The following is a 21,183-nucleotide window of genomic DNA, read 5'->3' on the forward strand; positions in this document are numbered from 1 at the left end:
GCTGTTGATCACTGGATTGTCTGGTCCAAACTCAATTCTTTACAGACCGCCGCCATATCATAGCTGGAATATTGCTGAGTGCGACGTAAAACTAAACTCACTCACTCATTTGAACAATAATGTTCCGCGAAATAGCTTTTTACTGCCTTAACTATTGGGTTAATGAATGTGACACAAATATGTTTAAGTAAACAATACATTGAATGACTTTAATCTATTTGCTATAGGACCGCCACACTATAACCCGAGTTCAGTTTCTCTAGTGGTAAAACCAGTTTTCGAACATAGATATCACCATCACTCTACTACATCAACACCATTATGCTACATCAACACGATCATCTTACAACAACAACAACGCTATCAACAACGTGTAGCAAGTATTAGACATTGTGGTTTTGGTATTCCTAAACAGCGCTGATTATGACTTTTAGTGCTCTGTATATCGTGATTTATGCAAGATGTCTACATAGATACGAGATTTGTATGTTCATTACAACGTCTTGTATACCTGAGCGACTGTCCATGGAGAAGCTACAGTGTGCGTCCCCACTGCAGCAGTGAGCGTTGTTCAAGTCACGCTACAACGCATCGTGTACCTGAGACAGTAGTCTGTCTCACAGTCCCTGAACCACATTATTTTCCCCACTGCCAAGCTCTCTCTGCAGTGCTAAAGCCCTAAATAAAGCAAGTCTAGATTTCCTCAGGTTCAGGTTCTGAATCTCTGGTCTCCCCAGGGCTCCTTTTCAATATAAATGGGCTTGTTTGTTACTATAAAAATTATATATATTCAGAGACTAAGCCTTAGTCTACTGAGACAGGGACTAGAAGCAGTAATTCACACATTCCTGTGTCCAGCAACAATGATAAACCTGCCCAGCCCCACTAAATCACGCTCACTTCTCGCCATACACTACCTGAGCTCTCATTGTTTGGAGGTGGTGGTTTGTTTTACAATATTTGTGCGAAAACCTACATTGAAAAAAATGACTCCGGATTAATAACATTGAAATGATATGGATTAAAACATTTTGCTCAATCTGTAATGGACCAGGCATTATAGTAATTTATCACCCTTCATTGTAACAATGATGTACAAACATGTTAAAGTGTGTCAGTATACCACGATGGTGGGAAAGTACCTGTTGTTTTATCGGCTAGGATAACAGTCTTTCACAAAGTGTAAACATGTTTCTTGTATCCTGTACTGTAAGTAATCAATTAGTATTACAAGTGCAGCTATAACAAATGATAACGACTTATAAAATCCCATTTATATGTGTGCGTTTAAAAAACAACTCACAGATAAGTAAATTTATTTTTTTTAAATGGAATTTGATCTTAAATTGTTATCAGTCGATGTATTTGCATGCAATAGAAAAAAATGCATGAGATATAGTTAAAGTGGCCACTCTCTTTAATATTAAATTAAATTACAAAATCAAGATATTAAACGGAGATAATAAACATGTATCAATTTATAGAAACGAGTAAATAAAAACATTTATTTTTTTATCTTGACTACAGCCCGAACCACATTATGGACAAAAAACACGAGTCGACAACGGGTCACTTTTCCGCTATTTTCGTGTAGCGGCTCCAAGCGCCCAGGTCATTGTATCAGCTTTTGCCACTTGTTCAGCATTATGAATGGGGAATTTTACGCAGCATTTTCCTCGGCCTATCGCCATCAATACCACGTGGCCTCTCTCACAAGTAGATGGGGCACATGATCACTGAGGAATGTCAACAATGTAGAAAGGCGTGGCTTTGTGTCAATCACGGCGGGCGTCGAGTCTACTATCGTCATGGGGGAATAGGTGAGTCGATTTTTCGCACCTGCTGAGTTACAGTGTTTGACAAAAGATAGTTAAATAACACAAATTAAACCTGTTTTTGTATAGATTACATGTTTGAGAATGTAATCATGTTATTTTCCGTCGTGTTTGGGGCAATGAAAAAGGTAAAAATCAGCAAATTTTGTTCACACCTGACACCCCTATTTACGGTGACAAGTTAGTCGGTCGTGGCGTTGTTGGGAATAGGAGTCCGCAGGTTGTGTCGACCAGCGAGCATATTCGCGTAAGTATTTATTGAACAGGAATCGTATAACCTTCAATGTATTTGCCGATTATCATTCTATCGTATGTTCCAAAATCCTTCGCGTTGTAGTGTTCTAAGTCTGCCATCTTGGCCAAAAGTTGCGGGACATTTTGCGGTACAAAAACAACATGGCGGTGTTTGGTTCAGTGGAGGTTGTTCTGTAGTGCTGTCAAAATGTTTTAAAATATCCCGATTACCGTTCTGATAAGCTTACATGTGTACACTTTCACCGGTTCTACTTTTATACCAATCATATAAGCGCGTTGTTGCTACTTTCCAAAGCGAGCGACTACCTTGTTTCGTTGGTGAACGAAGTGTGAAGTTTGTTGTTGTATCGGCAGTGTACAGGTTATGCTGGGCTCACGTCGAGGTGATGCGAGAATGTCAGGTATGCCTGTTGCAGGAGCTGCTGGCGCCGCACACTATCACAGCCTATCTAACACGTTAATGTCAGCCCCGTTTTACGGCTGGAAATGTCGGGGTACATCCCGATACTCCTGCAACCCATGCAGCGAACCAGCTTCCTGTCCCAGTCTGTTAATGTTACATCACTGGGGTGCACGGCCAGACCAGCCACAACAACGTCCAGCTGACGCAGTTCGCATTTTACTCAATTATATGTTTGCTGCTAGACACCCTCCAATAGTTAGAACAGGCCAGCTTCATTTCCTTTTCTAACATCGTGTGTGAGAGATAGCACTGTTTCATCAGGTCAATATTAGACTTAGATAATGTTATATTTTTATATTCATTCGGGTGATTTCAGCACTATTTATGATAGAGTTGTCTGAGTCATAATGTGGAAATATTGTTGAATGTGTTCATTATGATAAAAGGTTTGAATGGACAGTGTTGAATGTGTGTGAACTGTGTTGATACTGAAACCCCCTTATGACAGTAACCTACTTTCAGCCTCCAGTGTATAAACACTGTAACAGCAGACTGTCATTTCCTTGGTTTCAGTATTTGCAGATTATGAAGTGCCTTTCATTTCAGTATGGAGATGGCCCTTGTTTTGGTGTATATAATGTCCTACATTTGTGTATACATTTCATTTAGACTAGCTACTGTAATATATATGTATGTATATAGTAGGTATAACATCCATGTGTCAGTGTGTATGAACTAGATGTGTAATGTTTTTCAGTGCATATTGACTAGGATTATTCCCTATTTTTCAGGATATATTGACTACATATGTCCTATGATTGGTGTGTATTGTCAAGAATGTGTCGTATATGCTGGTGTATACAACAGTTATATCCTACCTTTCTAAGCAATATGGTTGAAGTATTGTGTCTGACATTTACTATTTATACTAAGAAGGTAAAGTATTGTGTTTAGTGAATTTGCAAAGACAATGGGGTTGGGGTAGTCCTGTGGTTAAGTTACTTGCTGACCATGACGAAAGCCTGAGGTTTATTTCTCACATGTGTACAGCATGCAAATCCTTATCTGGTGTTCCCTGCTGCAATATTGCTGGAATCTTGTTTCATTCATAAATCTAAAGACAATGAATACTGTTCCTCTACAGTTGAAACAGTTCTATCCAGTTGAGATAACTGTATTACTTTCCCTGTTTCAGTGTGCGCCAAGGTGTCTGCAGCCAAGACCGGATAGACCAAGAACGAGGCTGCACTCTGCATGAGATACCACAAGATCCCGGAATGTATATTATGTCGCTAGAGAGTGTCACCTAGCGACAAATTCGTAGCCACAGCCCATTAGGGCTCTAATCCATTTCGAAGTTTATTGTTTATTGTTCCTTGCCAGAGGATTTCAGTTGTGGAGTATTTATATGGATACCATTTCGTCCAACAGCACCATTCAATGTCAGTGGAGGATTTTACTTACGATACAAAGAAAAAAGTTTGATATCCAGTCTCAGACAGTTTTCTGTTGCCATTTCAATACTTGTGTGAATCCAGCCTTCAGTAACCATATATGTACCACATGAAGGAATACACGTCTTATTTGTTGGGAAATACTACACATTTGGACATACCCTATGAACCGGATGAGCGGAGAGCGAGCGGTACCACAGGCAGCAGGTAGGCGTCCACTTTTGTCCACGTTTGTCGGAAATAACCGGCACATGCTTCAGGAGATCAGAGACAATCTCAGCCATTTGAGAAAAAACCAAGAGGGAAATGCGGCAGATCTGGCTAACATCAAGCCCGAGTTATCCCAGAGCACACCAAACTTGGTGGATAAAAGTGCTGCCAAGATGACCCGTCTGGATTTATACCACCAGGAGGCATTGGCCGAGATTCGGAATAGTCTTCGGCCGTTCCAGACTGTGAGTGATACCAGTAGCACTGCCAGCAGTAGCTCCAGCTCACAGGCCAATGGAGACATCGATGTCAACAAGCAGATGCTGCAGCAACTGGTGGCATGTGGGATTGACGAGGTAAGTACCTGCTGCAGGGGTTGTTCCTAGTACATTATTGGTTTACAAGAACCTGAGAGTATTGGTTGGCTGGTTTCCAAGAACAGGATGGCATTGGTTTACTGGAACCCCTGTTACTGTGGAGTCTTGGTTTACAAGAACCTGAGAGTATTGGTTGGTTTACAAGAACCTGAGAGTATTGGTTGGTTGGTTTCCAAGAACATGTCAGGGTTGGTATACAAGAACATGTTGGTGTTGGTTCAAGGGTTGTTCCAAGTACATGGTTGGTTTCCAAGAACAGGATGGCATTGGTTTACTGGAACCCCTGTTACTGTGGTTGTTCCCAAGTACTTGGTTTACAAGAACCTGAGAGTATTGGTTGGTTTACAAGAACCTGAGAGTATTGGTTGGCTGGTTTCCAAGAACATGTCAGGGTTGGTATACAAGAACATGTTGGTGTTGGTTCAAGGGTTGTTCCAAGTACATGGTTGGTTTCCAAGAACAGGATGGCATTGGTTTACTGGAACCCCTGTTACTGTGGTTGTTCCCAAGTACATGGTTGGTTGACAGGAACATGGGAGTATTGGTTGGTTGACAGGAACCTGGGAGTATTGGTTGGTTGGTTTCCAAGAACATGTCAGGGGTTGGTTTGGAACCCCTGTTATTGGGGTTGTTTGCATTATTAATCCCAAGTACATAATTGGTTGACAGGAACTGTGGAATATTGGTTGGTTGGTTTCCATGAACATGATGGCATTGGTTTTAACAATATGGCATGGTTAGCTGGTTTATAGAAATATAGTATTGTTGTTTCAGGTAGGGTTGTTATTGGAAGACAAAGTTGGTTGGTGTTTATGGACATAGTAGGATGTGAGTTATCTGGAGGGGTGGGAACGTGTGTAAGGTGGAGGTGTGTATGTGAGGTGGATGTGTTTCCTTTACAGGTGGGGATGTGTGTTATCTAGAGGGGTGGAACGTGTGGAAGGTGTGTATGTGAGGTGGATGTGTTTCCTTTACAGGTGGGGATGTGTGTTATCTAGAGGGGTGGGAACGTGTGTAAGGTGGAGAGGTGTGTATGTGAGGTGGATGTGTTTCCTTTACAGGTGGGGATGTGTGTTATCTAGAGGGGTGGGAACGTGTGGAAGGTGTGTATGTGAGGTGGATGTGTTTCCTTTACAGGTGGGGATGTGTGTTATCTAGAGGGGTGGGAAGGTGTGTAAGGTGGAAGGTGTGTATGTGAGGTGGATGTGTTTCCTTTACAGGTGGGGATGTGTGTTATCTGGGAGGCGTGTGGGGTGGAAGTGTGTATGTGAGGTGGATGTGTTTCCTTTACAGGTGGGGATGTGTGTTATCTAGAGGGGTGGGAGCGTGTGTAAGGTGGAAGGTGTGTATGTGAGGTGGATGTGTTTCCTTTACAGGTGGGGATGTGTGTTATCTAGAGGGGTGGGAACGTGTGGAAGGTGTGTATGTGAGGTGGATGTGTTTCCTTTACAGGTGGGGATGTGTGTTATCTAGAGGGGTGGGAACGTGTGTAAGGTGGAAGGTGTGTATGTGAGGTGGATGTGTTTCCTTTACAGGTGGGGATGTGTGTTATCTAGAGGGGTGGGAACGTGTGTAAGGTGGAGAGTGTGTATGTGAGGTGGATGTGTTTCCTTTACAGGTGGGGATGTGAGTTAGCTGGAGGGGTTGGTATGGGACAGGTTTGGCTAAAACGGAACCACAGCAGAACGGCACCAAATCTGTTTGGCGAAAACGGCACCACATTGGCACAAACGGCTACTGATTTCTGGGCTAAAACGGCACCATACATAAAACAAAGTATGACGTTGACTCATGTTTTATTTCATTTCATTATATAACATTATGGTAACAGGTCTGACAGCAATGTTTGAGTGAGACTAATCTAAAAGATATAACCAATGCAGGAAGGATAGAATCAGGACAGCCATGTTCTCGTTTCATGCGTATTGTAGGTGATGTTGGATTCCTTACATCAGGTTGTAATTTACTGGGGCGGTGGGGTAGCCTAGTGGTTAAAGCGTTGGCTCGTCACGCTGAAGACCCGGGTTAGAATCCCCACATGGGTACAATGTGTGAAGCCCATTTGTGGTGTCCCCTGCCGTGATGTTGCTGGAATATTGCTAAAAGTGGCGTAAAAACAAAGTCAGTCAGTTGTAATTTACTGCTGCTGTTCTCAGAGTCTACAGGCCACAGGGGAGGTCACTCTGACATACTGGAGGCAGCATTGACATGTGGCCACAATACCCTCACTGCGCTTACATGGAGATCAAACTTGAAACTTTGTATAAACAGTTCTGTTTTTGTTATTGAATAATGCTACTAAGATCTTGTTTATATTACAGAAGTGTCAGAATATAGGTATATTTAATGACAAGAATTGTGTTGTAATTTACACTGATACGAAAAATACAGTATAGTAATGATTATAACTTTCACTAGTTTGTGTAGTTTAGATTACTGAACTGGTTGTATTGCTGTGAGATAATATTGATCTGTTGTATAGTATTGATTATGACTTTCTCTAGTTTGTGTAGTTTAGATTACTGAACTGGTTGTATTGCAGTGAGGTAATATTTATGTGACAGCAGCATGTGTAGAATTACCTTTAACGATACTGCCACACCTCACAGTGGCCCAGGTAGATAAGTATGGAAACCCTCCCAGTTTAACATCCACCTAGCCTCAATAAGGAGTGGAATGAGGGAACATCGGGACATCTTTTAACACTATTACCCATATTTAATTTCTGTCCTCCAAAATATAGTCTGAAAATTTGTTTTATTCTTAATTGTGAATATTGTAGTAGTTATAAGAATTTTCTGAAAATTGTTAGCAACATATGAAGCCAATATGCCATATTCAAGTATAAATAGAATGTTCTGATTTGAAATGGTCCCTTGGTGATGGTTTGAAAGCCTGAGGTAATGATCAAGTGATGTACCCCTTCAGGGGTACATAGATCAACAATAGCCCCAGGGCATCCCCTACGGCATGCTGTGGATCCCTATGGGGGGTGGGGCTAACCAGGGACCCTCTAGGAGTGAGGACAGTGTGAGATCCACAGTTTTGGATCGACCTTGACTTACCTACATGAGGCACACAGTTGGACAGTGACCTACCTGGTGTGAAATAATGACAGTGTAAATTGGTGGTCACCCTATTTATGGAACAGGACATTTTTAAGATATATTTTTATGCACCGTGCTGGGAATGTTGTAGACAGTGTCATGTGACATAGTGTTTTTATTGATGTATGTAATGGTTCTCTTTATAAAGGTATATACTGATTTAATTCACAATAAATATTTTGTAGTTCTTTGTCTAAGTAGAAGGAGTATTTTGATCCTTTCGCCATGTTTATAACAATTTTAGTTGCAAATTATTAAGTTTTGAGCAAGACCATATAAATGTGATGAATACCTAAGGAATTCAACAAGTGTTAAAGAAGATATTTCTAGCATAAGGGAGATAAAATTCAATTAAATTAGGGCGAAACTGAACTGTTAAACAATCTTTTGTATCTATATATTCCAAATGTTTGCTATAAAAACCTTTGTCTGACAGTTATTAGGAGTTATTGTTTTTTAAGAATGGGAAAAATGTACACAACCATTTCACATCAATACGTTTAAGAAATCTCGCCAGAGGACAATTAATATAGTGTTTACCAGTGAAACCAAAAATAGAATGCAAAATAACTTAATGATTGTTTGCGAAATGTGAATCATGATGATGGTGTATTCTGTAATCCCATATCCTGACTTGTCTATTTGTAAGTAACTTCCTGGATGTATACATTGTTCTTCGAGTACATAGACATAAGTAAGTGTATTCACTAGTGGTGGTCCGATTAATTGAAATAATTGAAGATTGGTCACAATGACTAAACGACCAAGCAATCATAATGTTTTCTCATAATCGAACACAAACAATTTTGGCACACTTGTTTGCATTAACAACATTTTTCACAAGAATGGTTTTGTCTGTTACATTTCATAAGTACTACAACCCGTTCCTTGTCATGATTGAATTTATCTTAAAGATTCCGGGAAATTTATGTTCTAGTTCTTAACTAGTCCTCCTTTAAAAGATGTGAAGTTTGTAAATGCATTTTGTGCAATTTGAAAAAAACACCGAAAGAACTACACGTTTTTCCTATATTTTTTGTGCATTAACAAACATAACCAGGAGAATTTGGTAAATCACGCTAACCATTTTTTTTCGATGATTGATCGGTTGTAATGAACCAATCATCAATTGTGAGATTTTAACCAATTCCCAACACTAGTATTCACACCTAGAGTCTCGTGTAGTTTCATGTCGATGTGAGAGAGTAACTGACAGACAACCCTACGTTAATTAACTGAAAGAATTGAAAAACTGTGATGACTGTAATGATATTCTCCTAAGCCATCTCTTGAAGTCAGGTGAAATGAAAAACCCACAACATTTTATCTTTGTTGTTTGTATGAAATAGTAAATAAAGGTCTTTGTTCTAGCCAAAAAGGCCACAATCGTAATCTTTTGGTATCTTGCCATGTTAAAACTATACCTACATTGAACTGTAGGGCAAAACATTTGTAAACCAAATATTACAAAATCAAAGGCCTAAACTGTTGTTCTGAGAATCTCAAAACAGTAATCGTTTTGTTTACGCAAGGAAAGAAAGCAAACAAATGTGTATTTTTTCTTTCTCCAGAACCATTTATTTCTTGTAGCTGGGTACTGTCATCTGTCTGAGTGGTGCCTAATTATGGGGTGTTAGTTGCTATGACAACCTCACAAAATATGATGATATCTGATTATCAGTAAGAAAATGTGTGATTGTGGGTCTCTAATGTCCATGAGTTGGGCAGTCTGTAGGTTATTGTCATCAGGTCAATTCTATGTATGTTCTTGTCTTACAATGGGATGGTTCTGCTATAGTTGGATGTTGATAGGTAAGACATGCCACTTACCTGTACGTGTAGACAGGCTTGTCACAATTCTGTGCCAGAAGCTATGTCATGTTTTGATTCATCATGTCCAATGGTGATATCAGGAAAAATATTTCATTTTCTCCAAATATGGCAGCAGTTGATACTATTTCATCTTCGTGAACATGGTCAGTGACTGCGCAATACGGTTGTTTATCATCGGTGTGTAATTAAGAGTACTCAGCTGTGACTGGGAGTTATTGATCAGCTAGTTGTAACTCTGCTATTATCCCACTGTATGGATTTGCAGGATTTAATTTTCTGAAATTTAACAGGAGGTATTATCTGTTCACTAAGCTCTTGATGATGAAGTTTTCAGGTGTGGTACCACATTATTTAAGATTTTAAGTGTGGTCTAAATACAGCAATTGAATTATTATTAGAAGATTGAACTGATAACACTGAGATGAAAGGTCTTTTTAGTATAAAGTTAACCAGTATTTGTGATTGTCGATAAGAAACTGCAAGTTTGATTAGAATAATCAAACTTACAGATAAAAGCTGCGTCTCTGCCTAAGATACACATAATAAATCACCACAACCATGTCAAAATATACATTAAAAATTGCAAATGAAAAATAGTATGATGACACTGTGCCTAAATATCCATTGTGAACTTTCCAGTTGAATACCTGTTTCTCCTTACAGATCTCTGTTTTATTTGTTGAGTGCAGGTTTCACATATATACAAACCTTACTAGTGAATGTTGAAAGACTGCTAAATCCTGCTCATTGCAGCTGAGACTTATATGAGTGTTGTGAAGTTTTGACACACTGAGGGCTTCACATAAACTGAAACTAAGCAGTCACTTGAAATAGTAATGTAATGTATCTTTACATTATACTTCATTGACAGTTTAGTTAAATAATGAAAGGGGGCGGTGGGGTAGCCTAGTGGTGAAAGCGTTGGCTCGTCACGCCGAAGACCCGGGTTCGAATCCCCACATGGGTACAATGTGTGAAGCCCATTTCTGGTGTCCCCCGCCGTGATGTAGCTGGAATATTGCTAAAAGCGGCGTAAAAACAAACTCAGTCAGTAAATAATGAAACTTCGAGGTTTGATCAGCGTGTGTATGAACTTTCAAGATTGGGGTTAGGACAGTATGAGAAAACAAACTTCCTGGATGCATTCACTAGCAGCTATATCCAACTGTCACTCACGTCAAGATAGTCTTCTAGACCCTACATATTCATGATGTATGATTATACAGCTGATCCCTCCCCTTTGTTAATAGTTATACTTTGGAACTTTATCGGGAATGCAATCATTACAGTAAATGTCAGATTTGATAGTGTGCCATGATAGGACTTATTAGGTATGTTAGAAGCGACCAGCTGATTGTGGAATGTCGACTATGTTTATCAGCTTTAGCTGATGGATTCTGATAAACACAGAAACAGACTGGGTGTGTCTGATGCTGACAGATCAGTCAGTGATGATATACGCAGATTAGATGTCTATATAGATCTATACACAGATAAAAGTCTGACTATTTGGCTTGGGTGTGGTTCTAACCTTCATGACGAAATTGTGTCCCTGCTAAACGTATGTTAGTATTATTGACAGATAGTAGTTTGTTAGTATTCTAGTAAACTACTGTCATACCAAGGGATCAGCATCACAAAGGGCTGTGATTGTCGGACTCTCAAATATTATGTTAGGTTTATGAATGTTATTGCCTCCAGATTCTGTGTGGGACCTAATGTTGTTATGCTAGGCAGGGATATTCACATGCTTAAAAAATGCAAAAAATAGATGTCTGTTTTCTTTTCTCTCTCTCTAGATAACATTTTATCCAAATGACCATGTATACTGAGGAATAACACCACACCAAGTACTGGGGAGTAACACTATGCCCTGTATACTGGGGAGTAACATTATAGCATGTACACTGAAGAGTAGCATTATGTCCTGTATACTGTAGAATAACACCACAGCATGTACTGTTGAATAACACCATGCCATGTCCACTGGGGAATAGCACTATGCCCTGTATACTGGGGAATAACATTATAGCATGTACGCTGAAGAGTAGCATTATGTCCTGTATACTGTAGAATAACACCACAGCATGTACTGTTGAATAACACCATGCCATGTCCACTGGGGAATAGCACTATGCCCTGTATACTGGGGAATAACATTATAGCATGTACGCTGAAGAGTAGCATTATGTCCTGTATACTGTAGAATAACACCACAGCATGTACTGTTGAATAACACCATGCCATGTCCACTGGGGAATAGCACTATGCCCTGTATACTGCAGAATAACACCACAAAACATTTACTTGGGAATAACACTATGCCAATACTGTAGAATAACACCACAAAACATTTACTGGGGAATAACACTATGCCAATACTGTAGAATAACACCACAAAACATTTACTAGGGAATAGCACCATGCCATGTCCACTGGGGAATAGCACTATGCCCTGTATACTGTAGAATAACACCACACCACATACTATATCATGTTTTCTGGCAAAGAAAATGTCAGGGAATAAGAATATTTTGGCTAAGGTAAATAGGGTTTCATTTTGATATATCTGAGTTCAGTTTGAATCATGAGTGTAATTTTCTTTTCCACAACCCAAAGGAGAAACATTTGCTATTAGTGCTAAATTCAACAATTTCATTTTTTAGCGAGAAACCACATTAGTACTATCTAAGTACTATGTCTAGAGCCGGATTGTCTGTTAAAAGTTGTTCAGCAACTTGAACTTGCCAGGAGTTAGTTAGTTGTTAACACCACTACACAAGTGATGGAAAGCGACCATGGTATAAACATGTTATCAGCCTACTTCCATGGGCAGTGATAACAGATATCTTATCCTTGTGTGACCCGATGTGATAAAATAGCGTACATTCCAGCCTATCTCTTGCCTGGGTTATATGCTGGGATGAAGATGGTTGTAGTGGGATGGACAGTATGAAGCCAGGTGGCTGGCACTTGGTCTGCGGGCTACACTGGAAGGAGGGCTAATCCTCTCAGGCAGCTACTGCATAGTCCACATACTGACTCTGGGTCATTACCAGGAATCAATGGTTCACAGAAAGCAGCCACTCCTCCTATAACAATGATATATACACATGTACTAACCTAGGGGCAGATATACAAGAGTGGTAGTAGGTATATATATCTGACCCACCCAAAACCTTCATCATTCTTTTGCTACCATGGAGTTGTTCATTAAAACTGGCATGCTTACCATGATTGTGTAACCTGTCGTTAGAATTTTCATTTAAAAATATTATGTCCATGCAGACTAACTTCTGGTGCCTGAAATGAAATATTTTGTGGAAGCTGAAAAGGAGCCTAGAGACTTTTCCCATTTTGACAAGAAACTGAAACTGACTGCTGTAATCTAGACTTGCCTTGTGCTGTGTATGGGGACGGTAGGGTAGCCGAGTGGTTAAAGTGTTCACTTGTCACGCTGAAGACCCGGGTTCGATGCCCACATGGGTATAATGTGTGAAGCCCATTTTTACTCACTCACTCACTCACTCATTAATGGGTGTTAAGGATATTTTTGTTTTGGGGTCTGTATGACAGACCATTGTCCATGCACTTTCAGGGGAGAAACATGCATTGTTTAGGCATATATGAACATGATGAACTATGACAAACTAATCAATTTTTGCTAGGGATATTGTGTCATTTCTTATACACCAAGCTCATATAAATGTAAATATTTTGAAATATCACAGTATCCTTGTAAGGTAAAGCAGTTTGAGTATTTGTTTCATGATATTTAACCCAATTGTTCATTTGTTGTAGTAAATATATACCTAATATATTGTATGAGTTCGTTTTTGTTGTCTGATACATATCTGATTTAGATAACCTACAGATCTGAAAGTTTTTCATGAGTAAGCTACCTTCCTAAAAACTGATAATGACTTACCAATCTGAGATTATCATAATGATATTGCACACTATTTATCAGACAGGATGTCAACAACCTCTTGACCTGTATATTAGCTTGATTGTGATAGGGTGTAAGTTGTTTGAAATATAGGTTGTGGATGCCCATCATTTGTCTCTACTCCTTGTCATGCTGCAACTCCTGCTAATGACATTATCAGATATGCATTCAGTTGTCACTGATAATCACATCAAATGATACAGTGTGATAACATAGATATAACATGTCTACATTTGCAGGACAACACTTTCCAACTTATCTGTCAGTTTATCTCAATTGGCATTAAGATGACTGGGCAGAGATCCAGATAAGATTTAGCTCATGTGGGTACTGTACCCACTGTACTTTTTTGGAGTGGGTATTATGAAATGTTGAGTGGGTATTTTATTTTCCGTTACCCACTGCTTTCAAATATGTGCGTATTTCAGTCATTTTACTCACCTAAGTATTATGTGACTGAGTAAGTTTGTATGTTCTGCCTTATGTCATACCTAATCAAAACCAACTTAAATATAATGGAAATGATTTCATAAAAAATCACTCATCCTATACTGACAGTACAACACTTGTCCTATACAAACAGTACAACTTGAATAGCAATCGATGTCTTTTTCATTATGCAAGCGGTTTTTATAAATATATTCCGTACGCATTTTTTAAAAACTTTTTGCGTATCTAACATTTTAAATGCGTAACTGGTACGCAACAATTATTTTTCAATGCGTAATTGGAAACTTTGCATGCATATTTTACCCGGATACGAAGCTTATCTTGGCCTCTGACTGGGTTTACATATTTCATTGTCCATTATATTGACTGTATTAATGTTTCTTGAACGTTAATTTTTGAAAATATGTATTCAGTTTTCTCCCATTCAAAATTTGCTGTATCACATTGAGCAATGACGGATTTTCACTTCTACAATTTATATCATTTAGAGGTATCTATGTAGATCCAGGAAGAAGAATGTACTGTCAAGGCAATACAGCCATGTGGTATATGATATATTTACCAGGGAGTCATGTAGTATGCATGGCATTAGGCTACAGTGTGGGACTTCACAGTGGGTGAAGGTATGACGATTATACAACAGCTGGAAGTGCAGAGGAAGATACTGACTGTAAGATTATATACTTGGAGGCGGCCATGACGTCATCCATCCCCATGTTAGCAGGTAGTTGTAGTCAGGTTACAGAAGCTGCTGCTGCTGCTGCCACCAGGGGGCGATATGCTGGATTCGCTTACACGCTTGCTGCTCTCCACATGTTGCATGCACTGCACACACATATGTATATCTGAATCTAAATAATACCATCAGACTAGGCCAGATTGAGTGCTTGTATACTGGTCATTCTGAAGGAGAAAATAAATTATATGTTGTTAGAATGAAAAGTAATTGATGACTGTGTTATAAGTTTTGCTATGTTAAATCTGGATGATTTATATATAATTATGACCTACTTAAAAACAACACCTGCATCGGTAGTATGTTGCAATTCATCATCTGAATAATTGATCCATTTATTGGCCTGTAGTTCACCTCCAGCCACGTCTGACCCATTTTGTAAATGTTGTCATTTTGTCTGCTTTACAAGGGTAAGGGAGGTTGCACTGGTTAATGATTTGCACTTGAATTCTCTGCTTTAATTGCCCACAGAGATAGAATGTCTGAAGCCCATTTTCTGGTGTCTATGTTTAAAATGTAAAACCAGTAATGAATTCTTTCTGACTACTTCGGAAATCCAGTGTGATTATCTGACCCTCGCGGCACATTCGACATTTTTCCATGTGACAATTACTCAACAGGAAATAGGAAGACACAACGATTTTGATAATATCAGTACTTGGACACGTTTTCTGATCTGAAATGTTTTAAGCCCCGATTAGTTGTGTGGAATATTGAACCTGTGGACCTGTTATGCTTTAACATGCCCTGGAATAAGTTTGCAGCATATTAGTATTACTGCAGTGGAGTGTTTGGTTTAGGTGTAAGCAGGATCTGCATTGTAAACATACTTTCACCATCTGAGAATGAAATTACCAGGGTGTGTGTGGCTGTGTTGATGAGCAGGATTGGGAGCAGCAGCAGTAACAACGCTGTCTGAATCACCACCTGCATCTGCTCTGTCTTAATATTCAACCATGCTGACAGTAACATTTGTGTTCTCTTGTGTGTGGTTTTATCTGAGGAATTATCAGTGTTTATGTAAGTCAGTACAAGACATGTGTTTGTCAGTATATATATTCCTTCCTTTGAGATATGGTCATCTGTAGTAAACATTCCAGATTGGAATCGGTGGTACATTTTGAAGATTTGTATTTAATGTGGAAGTTATTTCATGGCCATGTCATGCAAGATGAGGTACAAGATTTATTGCACAAATGATCCATGTGGAAACAGGTAGTCAGTATCAGATTTGTTTAAAATTGTGGGCAAGACTTCCGCCCGTATCCCCCCTAAATTTTGACGATGAGGAAAGATTTCTTTGAGCGGCATTTTTAGAAGTTGGATGTGTCTTTCAGTATGTTCAGATACAATTCAAGAAACATGTTAAAACTCATCCTTATCAGATGAGGAATATATATTCAGGTGATATCATTTGACTAGAATGAAATTTAAGGGGGATACGGGTGGAAGTCTTTCCGTAGAGGCGAAGAAAAATTTCAGGTTGGCTCCAAATGAACGGCTGATGTCACCTTCCCTTGTAGAGGTTCTCTAGTGTCAAATCTTTTAAAACAGATTTCGGCACAGATGAGACACATGTTGTTCTAGTGTGGCTTATGAAATACCTGGACCCAGTAACCGGCCATGTGTGACTGTGCCCCATCTGCCACCCTGTGTCCTGTCCTACCCCCACACCCCCCAGAACATTGAGAAATGTTCTCAGTCATACACAGAACCTGTCCAGCCTTGAGGGGTATTGAGAGGGTTTTGTATAGAATGAGTGAGTCCTTCAGTAGCCTGTTGACTGGCCCTAGTAGGGGGGTTCACTGGAGCGTGCCCCAGTAGAGGGAGACATTGTTCAGCTCCACTGTTGGCTATGCATGGAATGCCTGCCCTGGGCTAACATGGGTCACCACCTTACCGCAGGAAGTGACTTACAAACGCATTGTGTAAGTTCCGTTTACTGGGTGACAAGGCAGTAGAAAGTGACGCATTGTAATAAATAGGATAGGATGTAGTACTTGGTATATAAATGTGGAACGTTTAAAGTAGAATGTAGTAACTTGTGTTGATGTTATGAAGGGGTGTGAATAGAAGCAATCATTTGTGTGTTTACAGTATATATAATGTTGTGTTTATGTTGTCTGTCTCAAGGTAGTCAGTATATAATAATCTGTTTTTGGTAAGTAAGTATAAGGTGTTATAAAGAGCATGATTAGTATATAAATATATTGTATATCACAAGGTAGCTGTCAGTATATATAGTGTTTACTGCATAGTGTGTTGGTGGTACTATATACGAACTTAGCATGCTCAGTATACGTATATTGTATATCACTAAGTAGCTGTCAGTATATGTAGTGTTTACTGCATAGTGTTTGGTGGTGGTATATCCGAACTTAGCATGCTGAGTACATATATTGTATATCATTAAGTAGCTGTCAGTATATGTAGTGTTTACTGCATAGTGTTTGGGTGGGTATACTGAACTTAGCATGCTGAGCACGTATATAATTGTATATCATTGAAGTAGCTGTCAGTATATGTATTGTAGTGTTTACTGCATAGTGTTTGGGTGGTATCTGAACTTAGCATGCTGAGTGCATTATATTGTATATCATCATAAAGTAGCTGTCAGTATATGTAGTGTTTACTGCATAGTGTTTGGTGGTGGTATCACGAACTTAGCATGCTTGGTACATATATTGTATATATCATTAAGTAGCTGTCAGTATATGTAGTGTTTACTGCATAGTGTTTGGGTGGTATATCTGAACTTAGCATGCTGAATGCATTATATTGTATATCATTAAGTAGCTGTCAGTATATGTAGTGTTTACTGCATAGTGTTTGGGTGGTATATCTGAACTTAGCATGCTTGAGTACATATATTGTATATCATTAAGAAGTAGCTGTCAGTATATGTAGTGTTTTACTGCATAGTGTTTGGGTGGTATATCTGAACTTAGCATGCTGAGTGCGTATATTGTATATCATTAAGTAGCTGTCAGTATATGTAGTGTTTACTGCATAGTGTTTTGGTGGTATCTGAACTTAGCATGCTTGGTACATATATTGTATATCATTAAGTAGCTGTCAGTATATGTAGTGTTTACTGCATAGTGTTTGGGTGGTATACCGAACTTAGCATGCTGAGAATGCATTATATTGTATATCATTAAGTAGCTGTCAGTATATGTAGTGTTTACTGCATAGTGTTTGGGGTGGTATATATCTGAACTTAGCATGCTTGGTACATATATTGTATATCATTAAGTAGCTGTCAGTATATGTAGTGTTTACTGCATAGTGTTTGGGTGGTATATATCTGAACTTAGCATGCTGAGTGCATTATATTGTATATCATTAAGTAGCTGTCAGTATATGTAGTGTTTACTGCATAGTGTTTGGGTGGTACTATAACTTAGCATGCTTGGTACATATATTGTATATCATTAAGTAGCTGTCAGTATATGTAGTGTTTACTGCATAGTGTTTGGGTGGTATACCTAACTTAGCATGCTGAGCACGTTATATTGTATATCATTAAGTAGCTGTCAGTATATGTAGTGTTTACTGCATAGTGTTTTGGTGGTATCTGAACTTAGCATGCTGATGCATTATATTGTATATCATTAAGTAGCTGTCAGTATATGTAGTGTTTACTGCATAGTGTTTTGGGTGGTATACTGAACTTAGCATGCTTGGTACATTATATTGTATATCATTAAGTAGCTGTCAGTATATGTAGTGTTTACTGCATAGTGTTTGGGTGGTATACCTAACTTAGCATGCTGAGTAACATTATATTGTATATCATTAAGTAGCTGTCAGTATATGTAGTGTTTACTGCATAGTGTTTGGGTGGTATATCTGAACTTAGCATGCTGAGTCACATTATATTGTATATCATTAAGTAGCTGTCAGTATATATAGTGTTTACTGCATAGTGTTTGGGTGGTATACCAGAACTTAGCATGCTGAGTGCATTATATTGTATATCATTAAAGTAGCTGTCAGTATATGTAGTGTTTACTGCATAGTGTGTTTGGGTGGTATACGAACTTAGCATGCTGAGAATGCGTATATTGTATATCATTAAGTAGCTGTCAGTATATGTAGTGTTTACTGCATAGTGTTTGGGTGGTATCTGAACTTAGCATGCTGAGTAACGTTATATTGTATATCATTAAGTAGCTGTCAGTATATGTAGTGTTTACTGCATAGTGTTTGGGTGGTATACGAACTTAGCATGCTGAGTGCACGATATATTGTATATCATTAAGTAGCTGTCAGTATATGTAGTGTTTACTGCATAGTGTTTGGTGGTGGTATCTCTGAACTTAGCATGCTGAGTGCATATATTGTATATCATTAAGTAGCTGTCAGTATATGTAGTGTTTACTGCATAGTGTTTGGGTGGTATCTGAACTTAGCATGCTGAGTGCATTATATTGTATATCATTAAGTAGCTGTCAGTATATGTAGTGTTTACTGCATAGTGTTTGGGGTGGTATATGAACTTAGCATGCTGAGTGCATTATATTGTATATCATTAAGTAGCTGTCAGTATATGTAGTGTTTACTGCATAGTGTTTGGGTGGTATCTGAACTTAGCATGCTTGGTGCATATATTGTATATCATTAAGTAGCTGTCAGTATATGTAGTGTTTACTGCATAGTGTTTGGGTGGTATACGAACTTAGCATGCTGAGTAGCACATATTGTATATCATTAAGTAGCTGTCAGTATATGTAGTGTTTACTGCATAGTGTTTAGTTTGGTGGTATCTGAACTTAGCATGCTGATGCATTATATTGTATATCATTAAGTAGCTGTCAGTATATGTAGTGTTTACTGCATAGTGTTTGGGTGGTATACCTAACTTAGCATGCTTGGTACATATATTGTATATCATTAAGTAGCTGTCAGTATATGTAGTGTTTACTGCATAGTGTTTGGGTGGTATCTGAGACTTAGCATGCTGAATGCATTATATTGTATATCATTAAGTAGCTGTCAGTATATGTAGTGTTTACTGCATAGTGTTTGGGTGGTATACGAACTTAGCATGCTGAGTGCATGTATATTGTATATCATTAGGTAGCTGTCAGTATATGTAGTGTTTACTGCATAGTGTGTTGGTGGTACTATATCTGAGAACTTAGCATGCTGAGTGCATTATATTGTATATCACAAAGTAGCTGTCAGTATATGTAGTGTTTACTGCATAGTGTGTTGGTGGTGGTATATCACTGAACTTAGCATGCTGAGTGCATATATATTGTATATCACGAAAGGTAGCTGTCAGTATATGTAGTGTTTACTGCATAGTGTTTGGGTGGTATACGAACTTAGCATGCTGAGAACTTATATTGTATATCATTAAGTAGCTGTCAGTATATGTAGTTTTACTGCATAGTCACAGTGGTAGCTGAACTTAGCATGCTATGTACATATATTGTTTATCACAAGCAGCTGTCAGTATATATGGTGTTTACTGCATAGTGTGTTGGTGGTATATGACGAACTTAGCATGCTGAGTCATTATATTGTATATCTCAGTATATATAGTGTTTACTGCATAGTGTTTGGTGGTACTATATCACGAACTTAGCATGCTGATGCATTATATTATATATCTAAAGTAGCTGTCAGTATATATAGTGTTTACTGCATAGTGTGTTGGTGGTACTATATACGAACTTAGCATGCTCAGTACTTATATTGTATATCACAAAGTAGCTGTCAGTATATGTAGTGTTTACTGCATAGTGTGTTGGTGGTACTATATACGAACTTAGCATGCTCAGTACTTTATATTGTATATCACTAAGTAGCTGTCAGTATATGTAGTGTTTACTGCATAGTGTTTGGGTGGTATACGAACTTAGCATGCTTGGTACATATATTGTATATCTCAAGGCAGCTCTCACTATTTGTCCTGTGTGTAGAAGGTAGCTCTCTTGGTCCTAGTGTGCATGATGTGTAGTGCCAAGGTGTGACTCACAGTGAAATGGCACCTCGGTTGCGTTCCCCTCTCCACCGTTGGTGGCGGCGGCGGCTACAGTGTCAGACATGGAGAGTGCCTGATGCATCATTCCTAACATTCCATTAAGAGATGATTTGTGGAGGATCTATTATGTAGCCCTTAGACAATCAGTGCTTCATAGCTTGAGTTTGCTGTACAACATAAGTTGGTATATGGGGAAATGACTGGAAATTTGCACAAATTATTTTTGTTTCGAAAGTCCACTGGCATAGTTGCTCCTGTTTTTATTTCTGATACTGCCTCGTTAGAAACATTGCAGTCTTGGTGATGTTGGAGGGAATTGATACAGTCACGTTTCATGAATCTTGTTTGTGTTTACAGAAGAGTCTATGGTTGATCTGATTTTATTGACTTTCATTCATTGCTGCATCTAAATACTTTTGACTGATATGTAGCTTCTCACTTACATGTAGTTTGGCAGCAAGCCCATTCATTCCATCAGGGGTTTCCACAGATGCCTTGGCATTTCTTCAGGTTGCATTTCCGATGGTGCAACTGAATTAAGATTTGTTTTTCCACTCAGAAATTCAATTGAGCTCCCTC

At 38.7% G+C, this 21,183-nt stretch overlaps 1 protein-coding gene across 1 annotated transcript in view; it reads left to right on the forward strand.

Moving 5' to 3' along the window:
* The first annotated feature begins 1,935 nt into the window (after positions 1–1,935).
* LOC124290623 (serine/threonine-protein kinase LATS1-like) overlaps positions 1,936–21,183 on the forward strand; it is a 47,807-nt gene continuing 28,559 nt past the window's right edge. The window contains exons 1-2 of the mRNA XM_046727389.1: positions 1,936–2,082; positions 3,689–4,513. Coding sequence (XP_046583345.1) covers positions 4,112–4,513 — 402 coding nt within the window. The 5' untranslated portion in view covers positions 1,936–2,082; positions 3,689–4,111. The remainder of the gene's footprint in view (positions 2,083–3,688; positions 4,514–21,183) is intronic.

The sequence above is a fragment of the Haliotis rubra genome, unplaced genomic scaffold (assembly GCF_003918875.1).
Source record: "Haliotis rubra isolate DU_JTF1 unplaced genomic scaffold, ASM391887v1 Scf47, whole genome shotgun sequence".
Taxonomy (NCBI): Eukaryota; Metazoa; Mollusca; class Gastropoda; order Lepetellida; family Haliotidae; genus Haliotis; species Haliotis rubra.